We start from the raw sequence: 16,166 nt of genomic DNA, 5'->3' as shown, positions 1-16,166 counted from the left end.
CAGTAAATAAATATATATGTATATAAGTGTATATATCCGATTATATATGTCCGATGACGGATTGATAAGTATGCTGTGTAATGTAGCAACCCAATATATATGTATATAAGTGTAGTAAGTAAATAAGTAGTAACTTGCCGCAGAGTAGTAATCCAATGTGAAGAAGCCAATTCATCTCAGAGCTGTTTCTTTGCCAATCAGAGCTACCACCTTAAGTAAGCCTTTTATTAATTTGTAGTAGGTATCTTATCTCGAGGAATTGTATTCTAGAATTGTTTTTTCGAGTTATCGAAAGTGCTTTATCAAAGATAACCTTCATTAAAGCCCATTAGTTATCATAATTGTAAAATTGGACGCAACAATCTCGTAATCTTGAGTATCTTCAGCTGCTCAGGCCCAAGTGTGAAATATGGAACGTTGAAATATGTTTCATCCTTAGATATACGTAAAACAAATTCGTTTTATTTTCAATTATATATAATATTTTGGGAGCGAGAAGCTTAGTTGTAAGGCACTGCGCTACTGAATAGAATGACACAGATTCGAATCCGGCCGTAGCAGGTGATCATTTTGTTTCACTGAAGCTGTGAGTCGGTCCTTTGGGTTCTGGAACCCAGATCACCTATTCTGTCCAAATCGCCTCCTTGCACAACTATTTGTCAAGTAACATAACTTCCTTACGAAGAACTGCACCATTGACCCTTCAGAAGGTACACATTTAGTTCATTTTTTAATTTAATATATTAAATTTTAATTAAAAATTAAACTACATGACTGTAATAAGGCCTATGTGGACCAATCCATGCAATCCAAAATCTTCCGTAAAATTCTCAATGCTCCTTACTTTGTTACAAATATAATCATACATAAAGACCTTAATGTTCCCTATGTAACCGATCTAGCTCGAGCCAGACATTATTCCTTCCATTATAAATTCCCTGACCACCCAAATCCACTACTTTCTAATCTTGCTTCCTCTTCCATTCCTGACAATCCTCCGAGGCGCCTGAAAAGAAGATGCCCTCGTGACCTTATATTGTAAAATGCTTTTTACTGGTTTAAACTTCTGGCCAGTTTCTCTACATGCTGTATAATGAGATAAATTTTCTGTACATACATTTTTGTTCTCCATTTAATACATATTTTATTGTGATAAAAAATTCTTCAGAAAATTACAATAATATAACCGAAATAAACAACCAAACTATGATTTACACCGTTATGCGACGCAATCAAACTGAAATCAGTTCTTTATAGGAATTTAAACTGTTTGGTAAAAATTAGAATTTAATTTATTTAGAATTGAAAGAACAAGAAATAATTTTATTTTTCATATACAAAAGACGAATTTTACTCATTTGGTTATTGGTTATTGCTTGAAAAATTACAAATTTTCATCATGCGAACGAATATGTTTTAAAAATCTAGAAATTATTATACGAAAACATGATATTTTTGCAAATTAAATCGGAGATTATGATAAAAAAAAATATAAAACATTATTTAACTTACTACTATTAAGAGAAGGAAATAGATAACAGTTAATTACTATTTGCGTTGTAATTACATTTGTACAACTATCGTTCGTTTTTCCTCATGATTAATACAATCATCAAACTGAAAACTTTGAAGGCTGTATTAATCAAAAACTTTGTATCGTCAGTTATTTATGTATATAATTTTTATTTTGTGATTGGAACTTTTGTTATTAATAAAATATCGGATACTATGTTATGGAATGTGTTTGAAAGAGGTTTTTATAATCCAAATTAAACGTGGATGAATCCTCTAGGTGCAGCTTTATATATTATGTGCTTTGATTTATTTGATGTTCATACTGATTCATTAATATTAAAAAAAAAAGATGATCAGTTTTTATTTTACGGAAAAAAAACGAAAAAAATATTATTGTATATATAGGTAATTTACCATATAATTTAAAATATGAAGGAGAAACTTTGCGGTCAAAATAGTTAACCAACATTCATTATTTTTATTATTATTATTATCATAATTTATTTTATTTTTATTTATTCTTTCGAGACCTTTATTTAATCTTAACTTAATTCTCAATTTTTCGTCGTTTAGTGTGTTAAATTTTGTTTTCCTATATCTGTTTTTCTATTTTTAAGTTCCATTGCGTCCTCCTGTACTTTTTTTACCTTATGGTTTACGTAATTTTTTATACTTATCATTGTTTATTTTATATTAATACTATTTTATCGCTTCTTTCCTTTTTATTTGTATATAATTTTTTTCTAATATTTTTACGTAATATTAACCCTACCATAATATGCCTTATTATCTTACTATTTCAAAATATTCTTAGTTGTTTTTGTATCTGCACACCCCTGATGAAGCCCTACAAAGTGGTGCGAAACGTCGGAAAATAAATAGTGGTTAACTATTTTTGATCTTTTTGTTCGCAACATCATCTTTATATTATATCTTTTATAATTTTTATTTATAATTTATATCTTTTATATTTATATTATATCAGACCATATCTTTATCATCTTCAAATTAACATGATAAAAAAGAATAAAAAGATTATTCTTTTTTATCAAATTAATTTTTTGCATATATTCTGAACTAAAATTTGATAAAAGCTGTTGGATTTTTCAAGTTTTTTTTTAAAAATTGACGATTCTTGTTAGATCTGTAGAATATTGATGAATAAACTTTTATAGTACACCCCTGCAATATCTACATAAAGGTTTCCCCTTAAGGTGAATCCCTAATACAGCGGTTTCAAACTTATTTAACCACGGAGTTATTATTAATATTTTTGGTTCAAAAAATTTTAGTGCCAATATCATGGAACAAAAAATATTTTACTTTTCATAAAGTATTAATAACAAAAATTATTTTATATATTTAATATCACTGTTATCCATGGAGAGGTTTAATATGTAGGAAAATAAGATAACCGTTCATGGTAAATGTTTAAATGTTCTGTATATTTTCTATTCCAATTTTCAATATTTTCATTATTTTTTATTTGATATATAACCTTTACACTTTCTTGAGACTGGTTATTATTGTTTAAATAAATAGATTTTAGTCTCAAAACAATTTATATTTCATAGTCAAAATTCATGAGTCTGCCAAGTATAGGTAGGGGGAATAAAAAATGGCGGCTGTTTCAAAGCGATAAAAAAAAATTTTTCATTCAGAGCTCTATATCTTATAAAGTAAGAACACTAGAAAATCTAAGAGAACATTATTTAAAGAAGAGTAAATTTGCTGAAATATTAGCCCTAAAAGAGCTTTTTACGTTCAATAGATCGACTTTTTTAAAAAGCAAAATTTGTTAAAAATCTTCTGAAAGATTGGTTGTTAGCTAATTTATTTTGAGAAACCTATATCTCAGGAACTATGAGACGTAGAGATGTCAATTAGCACTCGAATTAAAACTAGTTTTACGTACTATAAAGTATTTTATGACCTTTACCTTCGTAAGAATAGTAGTTTTCATGATATTTCCTAAAACGAATTGATTTATAGTTGTTGATTACCATAACTTTGAGATTTGAAAAACTTTATTTCAGAAACCATTGGACGTACAGATGTCAGTCAGCACTCAAATTAAAACTAGTTAAATTTACTATAAAATAGTTTATCTTTGTAGGAGTAGCAGTTTTTATGATATTTGACAAAATAAATTCACAAACTGTTAATTTCTAGTTGTTCGTATAAAATGTTGGATTTTTGAGAAAAAATATATCTCTAAATATATAAGTCGCACATATGTCTCCCAATATTCAAAATAAAGGAAATCTAACATACTATAAAGTAGTTCATGACACTTATCTTCGTAGGGGTAGTAGTTTTTATGATATTCACATATGAATATATATTTATTTATAGCTCATTAAGTTAGCTTTAATTTGAGTGCTAATAGACATCTGTACGTTTTTGAGATATAAATTTTTCATAATAAATACACTAACTACTGATCTTTCAGTACGTCTAATACAACATTTTAAAGAAATTTTGCTTTTTAAAAAGCTATATCTCGAAAACTATTTAACGTAAATAACTCTATATTTTAGCAAACTTGTTCTTCTTTAAATGATGTTCTCTTAGGTTTTCTTGTGTTGTTCCTACTTTTTGAGATATAGAGCTCCAAATGAAAAATTAGTTTTTTTTATCGCTTTGAAACAGCCGCCATTTTTTATTCCCCCTACCTATACTTGGCAGACTCATCAGTTTTGACTACTAATTATACATAGTTTTCATTAAAGTAATCACAAATTGTGATGAGATAACTGCCTTTTTTCTCCTCTTGGAATCTTTTACTATTACATAGTCGTCTTTCTTCTAAGGTGCCCTCTAAAGTACTTTAAGGTATTACCTTCAGAAACAACTCTTCGGTAAACCAGCTTTATCGTTCTGAAGAGTCGATGTCCCTAACTATTTTAAGTATTGGCTAATTCATCCCTAAGGAAACGTCAGCAGACATATACAAATTATGGTTGCCAAGATACCAAAAAAACAGACGATTCTCTCTACATAACAGATCAATTAACATATCCACATAACATTACATTATCACCGGTTTTATGTATCTGTTTATTATATACCAAGTTCGATTAAATGATTTGACTATCTGCTAACAGGTTCAGCAACAACCGAGCAGTGAATAACAGAAATCTTGAAGAGCATGCGTCATATCAGATAGTACTAATTGATCAATTGCAATTTTATTACATCAAATCTTATTTTAACTAGATTACAAAAGAATTTCGATATTGTGGTCGGTTGGGAATGTCGCAATAATGGATGCTGACACACTCATTAACAAATTATTATTTGGGTGAGAGAAGGAAAAAAAGAAAGGGAGAACTGAATTGAAACCGATATACAGAAATATTTGGAAGCAAGAGGGTTTGTAGCCGAGGGAGTTAAACGATTGTCTTGTGACTGTAGCGGTGCCAGAGATGTGGACTTTTATTTCTGTAGCGGTCCTACGAAATGAAAACTTGACCCCCACCATGGGGTAGGAATAGGGTAGGAACCTGTAGATACCTTTAAGGGGCCTCTACATGGTGGCCAAGCCATGGCGAACTCAGACATACGCGAGTGGATGGGTGGCTTGTACGTGTTGGCCTAAGCTCCGTCGAGAGTCGGTTTTTTGGACACAGATCAAAGGGGTTCGTGAGAGCGCTCGTGTAGCATCTTCACCATTGTTCTTTGTCTAGTTGCAACTGAGAGCTGTTAGGAGGTTAAAGGTGTTTGTTGGTACTTTTTATAATAAGTTTTATATTTAATCTTATTTATTTATATTTAATTTCCTTTCATTTTCTTTTTTTGTAACAAAAATAATACAATTCCAGTGCAATAGCTGAAACCACTAGTACGTCCGCCATGCTTGCCTCTCTGAATAACACTGACATGTGGATGGCCCGCCCTTTGTTTGCCGAGCATTTGTACGAGCCTCCGATTCGTGGTGATCCACTTTTAGATACATATGAGCAGGAAGGGAGTTGTCGGATTTAAATAATCCGATTTTTTTTCGTTTCCTTTTTGGTCCTGCATAAAGTTGGGGTGAGGAGTCTCATACTTTGATGCCCCCATCGCTAGGTACACTAGAAGACTCGGCGACTGCGATTCCACCTAATATTATACATGGCGGCATGCAAGCTGCCTGACTCGTCCCTACTTCCAGGGCTCTGGTTCATAATGAAAGCTAATAGTATTTGTCTATATACAATAGTATAGAAATAAGGTGATAATAATACTAACATTGTAGCTCAGTGGTTGGGCACAGTCTTACCATTCTGAGGGCTATTGGCGGTGCCGGTTTGAATCCCGTCTGGGGGATTGTCATTTTCATTGAGTGGCGGTCTCACAAAAAAAGTTCGATCCCCAACCATGGTGAAAATAACCGGAATATGGAAAATTCCAATGCCATTAAAATATAAAACAAAAAAAATTAATATATATAAGAAGATGGTCGGGGTTGCGGTCAAAAGAGAAACAAAAACAGTTTACAACTATTTATTTTCCGACGTTTCGCCCCACTTTGCAGGGCTTCATAAGGGCTAAAATGATACAATGATAGGAATAAAAATACAAAGATAAGATACAATGAAAAGAATAAAAACAAGTAACAAAGGCAAGAGTAAAAGTTTTATATAAAAATACGTAAAATATAAAGCTAAAAAAGTACAGGAGATGTATATAAAACAAAAACAATACGGAAATATAAATAAGGTATGTTCTCCTATCTTGCTCTTTGCTCATTTATTGTCATTTTATATCATTATTATTATTTATTTATTTATTTTTATTTCTATTATTCTTTCATGACGTTTATTTTATCTCTGTATAGTTTTTTTTTCCGTAATGTTTTTGTTTTATATGCATCACCTGTACTTTTTTAGCTTTATATTTTACGTATTTTTATATGAAACTTTTACTCTTGCCTTTGTTACTTGTTTTTATTCTTTTCATTGTATCATTTTGTATCTTTTTAGCCCTGATGAAGCCCTGCAAAGTGGGGCGAAACGTCGGAAAATAAAATAGTTGTAAACTATTTTTGTTTCAATTTTGACCGCAACCCCAACCGTCTTCTTATATATCAATTTTTACGGTCAAATATATATACATATATATAAAAAAAAATTAATATTTATTTTTTCACAATAGGGAAGACTATTGGTAATATTACAGGAGTTAAAAAGAACTGAAGTACAAGTTGGTATAATTCTGTTAAGTTAAAGCGACAACACTAATAGTATTTGGTTGTACTTTATTATGAAAAAGGCCCAGGGCTGATCGGAGGACAAGCTGGCCTGCCTTTGATTTGAGAAAAGCGTTTTTCATAGACACCAGGCGAAATCCACTACTGTCTTCTGTCTTCAAAATTTTCGCCCACTGACACCACTGCTCAACCTGGACAATGGAAGCGATATAGAACAGTGGCGAAGATGTTACTAGATAAACAATGATAATATCTTAATATATGGGACCACCAAGGCTCTGTTCATATTTTGTATTACTAAATAATGATCATTTTTACTAACCTATCAATCCATTTACACCTACAGAGATTTAATTATGGTCTGGAACAATATACATGTGTTCAGTCATAAGCAGTACAATCCCTTTATTTCCACTAATTAAGGAACATTACAGAACACAATCAGGGTTTCTACAATAAGGCGCGAGCAGGCCCTCATGTAAACAAGAGAAAGAAAGGACTTCCACAAGATAGAGAGGGGTGCAGGTGATGTCTTAATGCGGCAAAGTCTAGTACCGGGTTGTAGTGCCTGCGAAGGCGATGAACAGAATAAAAAGTTATATTACTCCTAATTTTCATGTAACCTATTATTAAAAAGGTAACGATGGGAAAAAAGTAACTTGGTTATTTATTCTGTTATATTTACATAATAATAGTTTTTGAGCATTTTTTTTTTTATTATTATTACGGGCAACCTACGGCATCTGAAAGGTTGAATTGGAAGGGCTGCCATAATGTAGGCAATACTGGCTCCGTCTGAATTGAATTGGAGGGGCTCCCATCAGAAAGGCACTACCAGCGCCCATGTGGCCAGCAACAAAAGCTTGCCTTCTCCAGCGCTCTCGGTGGCAAGAGAAGAAACCTGCACTAGAGAGCCATCTTGTCCTTTGCCAGAAGCAGCAATTCTTCTTTGTTTTACTCATCAGGAAAATCTACCATGAGTGAGTAGAATTCCTGGAGTTGTTCCCGGAAGCAGAGGAGAGGGAGGAAGGAATCATGGAGTAATTCCACCTAATTCAACAATTAACATCACACCATTATCAACTACCTCATTATATCTACAGTTTTCCATAGCCCAGTTATTCTAAATTAATTAAAAATCTAACCATAAATGTATTCTTTCAGCCACCCCCTATACTTGTAACTTAGATAATAAAATTTTATTTTCATTTAATCATATGTTATTTTTCACATTCTATATCACATATTACAGTCCACTCCAACCCAACCAGCCAACCAAAAGTGAAGAGATGCTTCATACAATTTGTATAATTGTGTAATTTATAATTTGTAAATAAAACAAGAAATAGTTTAATTTTTTTTAAAACTATAATCAAGCAACATATTTATAATTGTATAAATGTTAAAAATATAAACACAACAGCATTGGCCCAAAAAAGCAAAACACTAAATCAAAGTATTGATCATAAAAAACTCAATAAATATTAGAAACAGTAAATCAACCATAAGTAAGGAAATAATTGATAAAAAACATAAAACATGTTGTCAATTTTAAAAAATATACAAATAATTTAAAGTGCCCATTACACATATATTATAAATTAATGAAAAATACATAGGAAACCATCTAGTTTATATTATTTTACATAACATTAATTTTGGAATGAAGGAATTTCATAGATGTAACCACAGAACTAAACAGAAATTTCATCTGTTAATAAATAGAGGTAGTAAATATAAGCATAGAGGTAGTTGTTGATTGTTGCTTAAAGGCGTAAAACAACCAGAGGGTTTTCATCAACGCCTATGGCATGATAAAAGTAAAAAAGAAATAAATAAAAAAGAAAGAAAAAATGATAAAAATAAAAATAAAAATCGAAGAGGAGTTATAATTTATAAAGAAGGCGATGTGCTTTTAAAAATTCAAATACTAATACAATTTTAGCTTCCTCATCTGTGAGAGCTTCTGATAAATTTGGGGTCAGTCCTATCCTGTTTATTGTTGGCAAATAGTGAGTACATTCTTCAGAAATATGTCTAATCGTAAGTATGGACTGAGAATATTTGCATATTGGAGGTAGCAGTTTTCTGATCAGTTGAGAGTGCGTGAGGAGAGTATTCTCAAGCGGGTTAGAGCAACTTTCTTCCTACGGCTGATACGGTAGGATGCGGATGGATCATAGAGGTAGTTTATTGGTTATCAGTATTATCAGGCTAACCTTAGAAACAATGCAAACAATGAAGTTTAAGAACATTCTCCTATTTCTAAACATGTTAGATTTATTTTAACAAAGTAGATATTATATTTTAAATGCGTAAAAATAGGAATAGTTGTTAATTATATATGAAATTATATTTTTAAAAAAATTAATAATAGGTTATGTGTAAACTCGCACTCTCGTTCATGACCAGGAGAGAGGTTACTCCTAGTGCAAGAGCCATAGAGGAAAAAAAAGTCAGTTATTTCACCTCAATTTTTAATAAAAACTATGTATAATTACTAGTCAAAATTCATGAGTCTGCCAAGTATAGGTAGGGGGAATAAAAAATGGCGGCTGTTTCAAAACCTTAAAAATAATTAATTTTTTATTCGGAGCTCTGTATTTTTAAAACTACCAACAACACTAGGAAATCTAAAAGAACATTATTTAAAGAAGAGTAAATTTGCTGAAATATTAGCCCTAAAAGAGCTATTTACGCTCAATAGTTCTCGAGATATAGCTTATTAAAAAGCAATATTTCATAAAAATGGTGTACAGGACGTACTGAAAGATCAGTAGTTAGCGAATTTATATTGAAAAATCTATATCTCATAAACCATTTGACGTACAGATGTCTATTAGCACTCAGATTAAAGCCAGTTAAATGTGCTATGAAGTAGTAGGTTTTATGATATTTGATCAAATAAATTAATTTATAGTTGTTAGGACAAATTTTCTTTTGCCAAATTTATATTAATATGCGAATATCATGAAAAATACTTTCCCTGCGAAGTTAAGTATCATGAACTAATTTATCGTAAGTTAAATTTTCTTTATTTTGAGTACCCGCAGACATATGTGGGTCTTATGGATATAGAGATATATTTTTTCAAAATTTCAACATTTATATATGAACAACTAGAAATTAACATTTTGTGAGTTTATTTTGTCAAATATCATAAAAACTACTACTCCTACAAAGACAAACATTATTAACTATTTTATAGGAAGTTTAATTAGCTTTAATTTGAGTGCTGGCAGAAATCTTTACGTTAAATGGTTTCTGAAATAAAGTTTATCAAAACTCAAACTTAATTTAATCGACAACTATAAATCAATTTATTTTAGGAAATATCATGAAAACTACTATTCCTACGAAGGTAAAGGTCATAAACTACTTTATAGTACGTTAAACTTGCTTTAATTTTTGTGCTAATAGACATCTATATGTCACATAGTTCCTATATATTCCTATATAGTTCCTGTATATAGTCAAGAGAGATAGTTCACCGTGGATGACTTATATGTGGTCATAAGTTACTTCAACTTTTTTGTGCAATTTTGTGTTTTAATTTGACATCCATTGCTAATATTGATTCAACAAAGTTATTATTTGGCAATTTAATAATATTATTATTTTTGATATTTCTTAATTATATTTCTTGATTATATTCTTATTTAACATCTTGAATATCCTCCGTATTTTAATACGTATTGCTATATATAAAGATAACCAATTTTTATTTAACATCTTGAATATCCTCCGTATTTTAATACGTATTGCTATATATAAAGATAACCAATTTTTATTTAACATCTTGAATATTTCGGTGGATGTATAGTTTTAGTTTTATTATAAAAAAATAATTCATAAAATGTAGGTTCCCATGGGACTCTGACCAAGTACTTAAGAAATTCTTTCAAAAAACCGCATAAAAGTTCAGTATGGTTGTATTTTAGCTAATAATCGTCCAGCTTAGGTAATTGTTTTTTTTTCCATTTATAGGAAAATTAATCTAATGTTTAATTCAATAAATTATTTAATGAATACGAGGAACCTGTAGTTTTTTTCATTGTAAAAGACATTACTTGAATACAATAATTGGATTTCTTTACTAACCCATGTAGACTCTATTTAGATAGTTGGATGGTTTGAGAGCCATTAGGAAAAAACACCCAAAACGTTTTCTTTTGAACTTATGTTACGTTCTTTACATAAGGAAGTGAATATCTCTAAAGTTATTGAACCAATTCAGTGTTGGTATTGAACACACACTTGAAACTAAAGGTATTGAACCAGTGGGCTTCTTCCATGTTATCTTCTAACTATACTTTATTTTGTATCCTGTCCTGATTCATCCTATTGAGTTTAAATGCAAATATAAAGGAAAATGTATGTATAGTACCTTAACAAAACCATAATTTATTAAAATTTATTTACCAGGAGGAATCGCAGGGAATGAACTAGCCGGGAATGCAAGAGAAGCACTCGCGCTTCCGGGACAGGGTAAAGCAATTTTAACTCCATCATAAATGAGCAAACCTCTTGGAAAGGAAGTCAAAGGCAAATGGCAATCTTTGTGGAACGAAAGCCCAAGGAGTAAATTAAAAAGTATCTCAAGCCCTGGGGTACCTCCAGTCGCAAATGCTGGAGAGAGGAGGTCGTAATGGCCAGGCTGAGAATAGATCACACGAGGCTCACCCACTCTTATCTTATATCAAAAGAAACGCCTGTAAACGAACTGCCAGTATTGCAACAACAATCTGACAATAAGCCATATTTTCCAAGAATGCCCATATTTTACACCACACCTCAATAGCTTAGGACTAAATCCAGATATTTCAAAAACCATTGGAGACGATGATAAAGCAATAAAATTAGTGTTTCAGTTTCTAAAATCACAACTTTTACTGACAAAAATATAATATTGAACGGAAAAAAAGTAATAATAAATAATCAAATTAAAAAATAAAAATAAATTAAACGAATATAAGCCAAATTAAATAAAATATAAATGGCGTTGATGACCAATGAAGTTTGGTGCCACTAAACAAAAACAAACAAACAAACCATAATTTATAAATATATTTGATTTATACTTTAGTCATATTTGTTTTCCTTTAAAATAATATCTTATAATTTTTTAATGTATTAATATTTAGTGTATGTATGTAATCAAAAAAATTTAAAACTGTTGTCATTCTCTACAAAATGGTTATTACAAAATTATGTTCTTAAGCTTTATTGTAAGTTGATGGAATAATATTTACAAAAATTTTTGAAAAAAAAATGCTATTAGAACAAGTAAGTAATTAAGATCCAAATAATAAATATTTTTGTTATAATTAATTATTATTGTCATTTAAGTCGCGCAGACGACTTTGTTCCATAAAGTATATACACATTCTTTCTTGACTGCATCAAATTTTCGGTACCAACCGAAGCAGGAATCATTAACCCATACGCCTTTTTTACAAACTTTATATGCTTTGCAATCGGGATCAACTAGCCCAATCTTTTCTCCTTCCTTGCAAGGGGCAACAGTGGAAGTGGGTTCTGGTGTAGTTGTTGGAGGATCAGTGGGTTCAGGTGTAGTTACAGGGGGTAGTGTTGGTGGATCAGTGGGTTCAGGTGTAGTTACAGGCGGTGGTGTTGGTGGGTCAGTGGGTTCAGGTGTAGTTACAGGCGGTCAGTGGGTTCAGGTGTAGTTACAGGCGGTGGTGTTGGTGGGTCAGTGGGTTCAGGTGTAGTTACAGGCGGTGGTGTTGGTGGATCAGTGGGTTCAGGTGTAGTTACAGGAGGTGGTGTTGGTGGGTCAGTGGGTTCAGGTGTAGTTACAGGAGGTGGTGTTGGTGGGTCAGTGGGTTCAGGTGTAGTTACAGGCGGTAGTGTTGGTGGATCAGTGGGTTCTGGTGTAGTTGTGGGTTCCTCACAGGGTGTTTTAAAAGCGTAACTACAACTTAGAGTCTTGTCGTCGAAGTTCATACAGTCCGGACAGGACTTTTTCACTTCTTCCCCATTGATGCATTCTACATAACCCCTGCATGATTTCCCACTTCTTTGTTTGCTGCCTTCCTCGCAAGCTTCATCGGCATTTCTCTTAGCTCTTTTCAATGCTGAATGTTGGAAAACATCATTGAACCGACAATATTGAAGATGAGGATCGAAGATCTCTCCGGTTCCGCAAACCTGTACGGAGATCCTCCCATTGGTACACCGGAAATAAAGGTTGGTGCTCCCCGGATGGGAGTAAGTTCTGTCTTCTGAGCACCTAGCAACATCATTGCACCTCCCCACTTCTGTTATGGATGCGCACCTCAGCTTGTTTGAATCGAAAAGTTGTCCAAATTTACATTCCTTTAGGTGCCAGGATCCGTTGACACATTGCGCATATCGGCGACATCTTGTTCCTTTGACCAAGTCCAGACTTCCATCTTGGCAGGCTGACGCTACAGCGCAGGCACCTGGAAAAGAAAGAGTTTTTGTAAGAAGAAAGTAGTTCGCCTTCGATATCTCTATTTCTACAACTAATTATTTAACATTTAATGTGCCCAATCAAACCGAAACAAGAATTAACAATAAATAAACTATAAAATATAGTAGCAATAAAATTACTAAACTATATTTTCAACAAGTAATAAATCACAAGTTTTTGAGAACTGTTGAAAGCTCTAAATCACATCTAATTTATTTTAATAAATCTGTTTTTTATTGCTTTAGTTATAAATCGGCTTGCTGTGAACGTTTATGACACTTATCTTCATAGGAGAAGTAGTTTTTATTATATTTACATATGAATATAAATTTGGCAAATGAAAATTTGTCCGAACAACTATATATCAATTTATTTTAGCAAATTTCATGTAAACTATTACTCCTACGAAGATAAACAACATAAACTACTTTATAACTCATTAAACTAGTTTTAATTTGAGTTCTAATAGAAATCTGTACGTCAAATGGTTTTTGAGATATAAATTTTTCAAAATAAATTCATTAACTACTGATATTTTAGTACGTCCCATACAACATTTTTATGAAAAGTTGCTTTTTAAAAAGCTATATCTCGAAAACTATTTAACGTAAATAACCCTATTAGGACTCATATTTTAGCAAATTTACTCTTCTTTACATGACATTCTCTTAGGTTTTCTTGTGTTGTTCCTACTTTTTAAGATATAGAGCTCCGAATGGAGAATTAGTTTTTTTTATCGCTTTGAAACAGCCGCCATTTTTTATTCCCCCTACCTATACTTGGCAGACTCATCAGTTTTGAATAGTAATTGTACGTAGTTTTCATTAAAGTAATAAAAAGTTGGGGTGGGATTGAGATTGGGGTGGGGTGAGGGGGCCTTTTTTCCCCTCTTGGGCTCTTGTGTTGCTCGGGACTTCGAGTATAGTTAGAAAATTCAATAAAATTTAAAGATTAATTTGTTCTAGCCTCACCCTTGACCTAGGTTCGGGTGCTACTTCCGATGGAAACCAAGAATAAGGAAAATTTCTAAATAATAATAATAATTAGAATAGAACAGTCATTTTTAAAGTCAATTCTAGCTTGAAAATTTTATATTGTAATAGGAAGTTATAAGGGAGCAGGAGCTAGCTAGTTCTGACCGGCACTGCCGGTATTGTAAATCTCCTCTAACATCCTACTCTCCTTCTTCAAATCTTCAAATCTTCAAATCTTCAAATCTTCAAATCCCTTCATACTCCCGAACACGTCGGTATGAATATTCCACTTCAAAATATTGAATCGCCAAAACAAGTTTAAAAATATAACAAGCAGTAAATTAGAGTATTCCTTAAACCATCTAGTACAAGAGTTCAACAGGAGAAAAAATTTCACCCCAATTTTTTATTACTTTAATGAAAACCATGTATAATTACTAATTAAAATTGATGAGTAGGGGGATTAAAATTGTATAGGTAGGGAGAACATAATAATAAATGCTGGCTGTTTCAAACAGTTTAAAAAATAAGTTTTCTTTCGGAGCTCCTTATCTTTAAAATTATCAAGAACACAAGAAAATCTGATAAACTATTATTTAATATAGTGTAAATTTGCTGAAATATGCTGCCAAAATAGAAATATTTACGTTCAATAGATCTCTATCTTCTTATATAGCTTTATAATTTGCAACATTAAAAAAAATGCAGTTTTCAGGATTTTTGCTGAAATAAATTGATTTGTAAAAATATTCATGTGTAAAATGTATATTGATATTCGAATATCATAAAACCTACAACCCCATCGAAGATACGAGTAATAAACTGCTTTAGGGTCGCCCGTTGGGGCCTCACTTAGGGGTTAGGCGCAAGTGTATCGTTCTGAGATCTGTGGGCGGCACCGTTTCGAATCCGGCCTGGGGTGTTGACTTTTTTCATCAAGTGGCGATCCCAAAAAATGAAAAACTTGACTCCCCACCATAATTAGAATAGGTTGGTCAAGTCACCTGTAGATAACCAGGTAAACATTACCTTCGCTGGCCTTAAAAAATAAAAAAACAATTACTTTATAACACATTAAACTAACTTTAATATGATGCTGGCAGACATCTGTACATCTAATAATTCCTTAGATAATGTTTTTTATAAATCATAAAATTCTGTCAGAACGACTAGAAATTAATATTTTGGGAATTTATTTTGTTAAATATCGTGAAAACTACTACTCCTATGTTAACGTTATAAACTACTCTGAAGTTTATTAAACTAACTTTGATTTGAGTGCTGGAAGACATCTGAACGTCACATAGTTACTGAGATATATTTTTCATAATTCAAAATTTTTATCCAAACAGCTAGAAATCAACATTTTGTCCAATATCTTGAACAATCCTACTCCTACAAAGATAAACGTAATAAACTACTTTATAGTACATTAAACTAGCTTGAGTGTTAATAGACATTTGTACGTCGGATGGTTTTTGCTATATAAATTTCTCAAAATAATTTAACAACTGATTTATTTATGAAATGTTGCTTTTTAAAAAACTATATCTCGAGAACTATTGTACGTAAATGGCTATATTAGGGCTTATATTTTGAAAAATTGACTCTTCTTTAAATGATGTTCTATGAAGTTTTTTTAGTGTTGTTGTTAATTTTGGAGAGCCCCAAGAGAAAAATTTATTAAAGGATTAATATATTTTGTAAGTTTTTTAAAATTATTTTTTAAGGTTTTATTCTATGTACCAAACTATATAAAATCGACTGTCCAATAGCCTAGAAACATGTTTTTCTCTATAATGGAACGCCAAAGATATTAATTGTTTTGAGTAATTTACATAACGTCCTTAAACTTTTATATGTAACATAAATCTTCGAGAAAAAAAAAAAAGGAAAAAAATTTATAAAGAAAAGAAAACTTTATTTTCATATTCACAGATTTTAGTAGTTATCCATTTTTGAAATTTTTAATTATGTGTCTTTTCAAATTACTGGAGGGGTGATACTTCAAAGACCGCCGTTCGCA

At 31.5% G+C, this 16,166-nt stretch overlaps 2 protein-coding genes across 2 annotated transcripts in view; both read right to left on the bottom strand.

Moving 5' to 3' along the window:
* The window catches only part of LOC106678262 (peritrophin-48), a 3,989-nt gene extending 3,693 nt beyond the window's left edge, over positions 1-296 (bottom strand). The window contains exon 1 of the mRNA XM_014416681.3: positions 139-296. Coding sequence (XP_014272167.1) covers positions 139-175 — 37 coding nt within the window. The 5' untranslated portion in view covers positions 176-296. The remainder of the gene's footprint in view (positions 1-138) is intronic.
* Positions 297-11,917: 11,621 nt separating this feature from the next.
* LOC106678246 (uncharacterized) overlaps positions 11,918-16,166 on the bottom strand; it is an 8,780-nt gene continuing 4,531 nt past the window's right edge. Inside the window, exons 2-3 of the mRNA XM_014416660.2 lie at positions 12,436-13,155; positions 11,918-12,364 (exon numbers count right to left, since the gene is read on the bottom strand). Of these exons, the coding sequence (XP_014272146.2) occupies positions 12,054-12,364; positions 12,436-13,155 (1,031 nt within the window). The 3' untranslated portion in view covers positions 11,918-12,053. The remainder of the gene's footprint in view (positions 12,365-12,435; positions 13,156-16,166) is intronic.

This window comes from Halyomorpha halys, unplaced genomic scaffold, assembly GCF_000696795.3.
Source record: "Halyomorpha halys isolate HHAL.00 unplaced genomic scaffold, Hhal_1.1 Scaffold131.1, whole genome shotgun sequence".
Lineage (NCBI taxonomy): Eukaryota > Metazoa > Arthropoda > Insecta > Hemiptera > Pentatomidae > Halyomorpha > Halyomorpha halys.
Note: the sequence above shows the minus strand (reverse complement) of the source record. Positions and strands in the feature narration are given on the sequence as shown.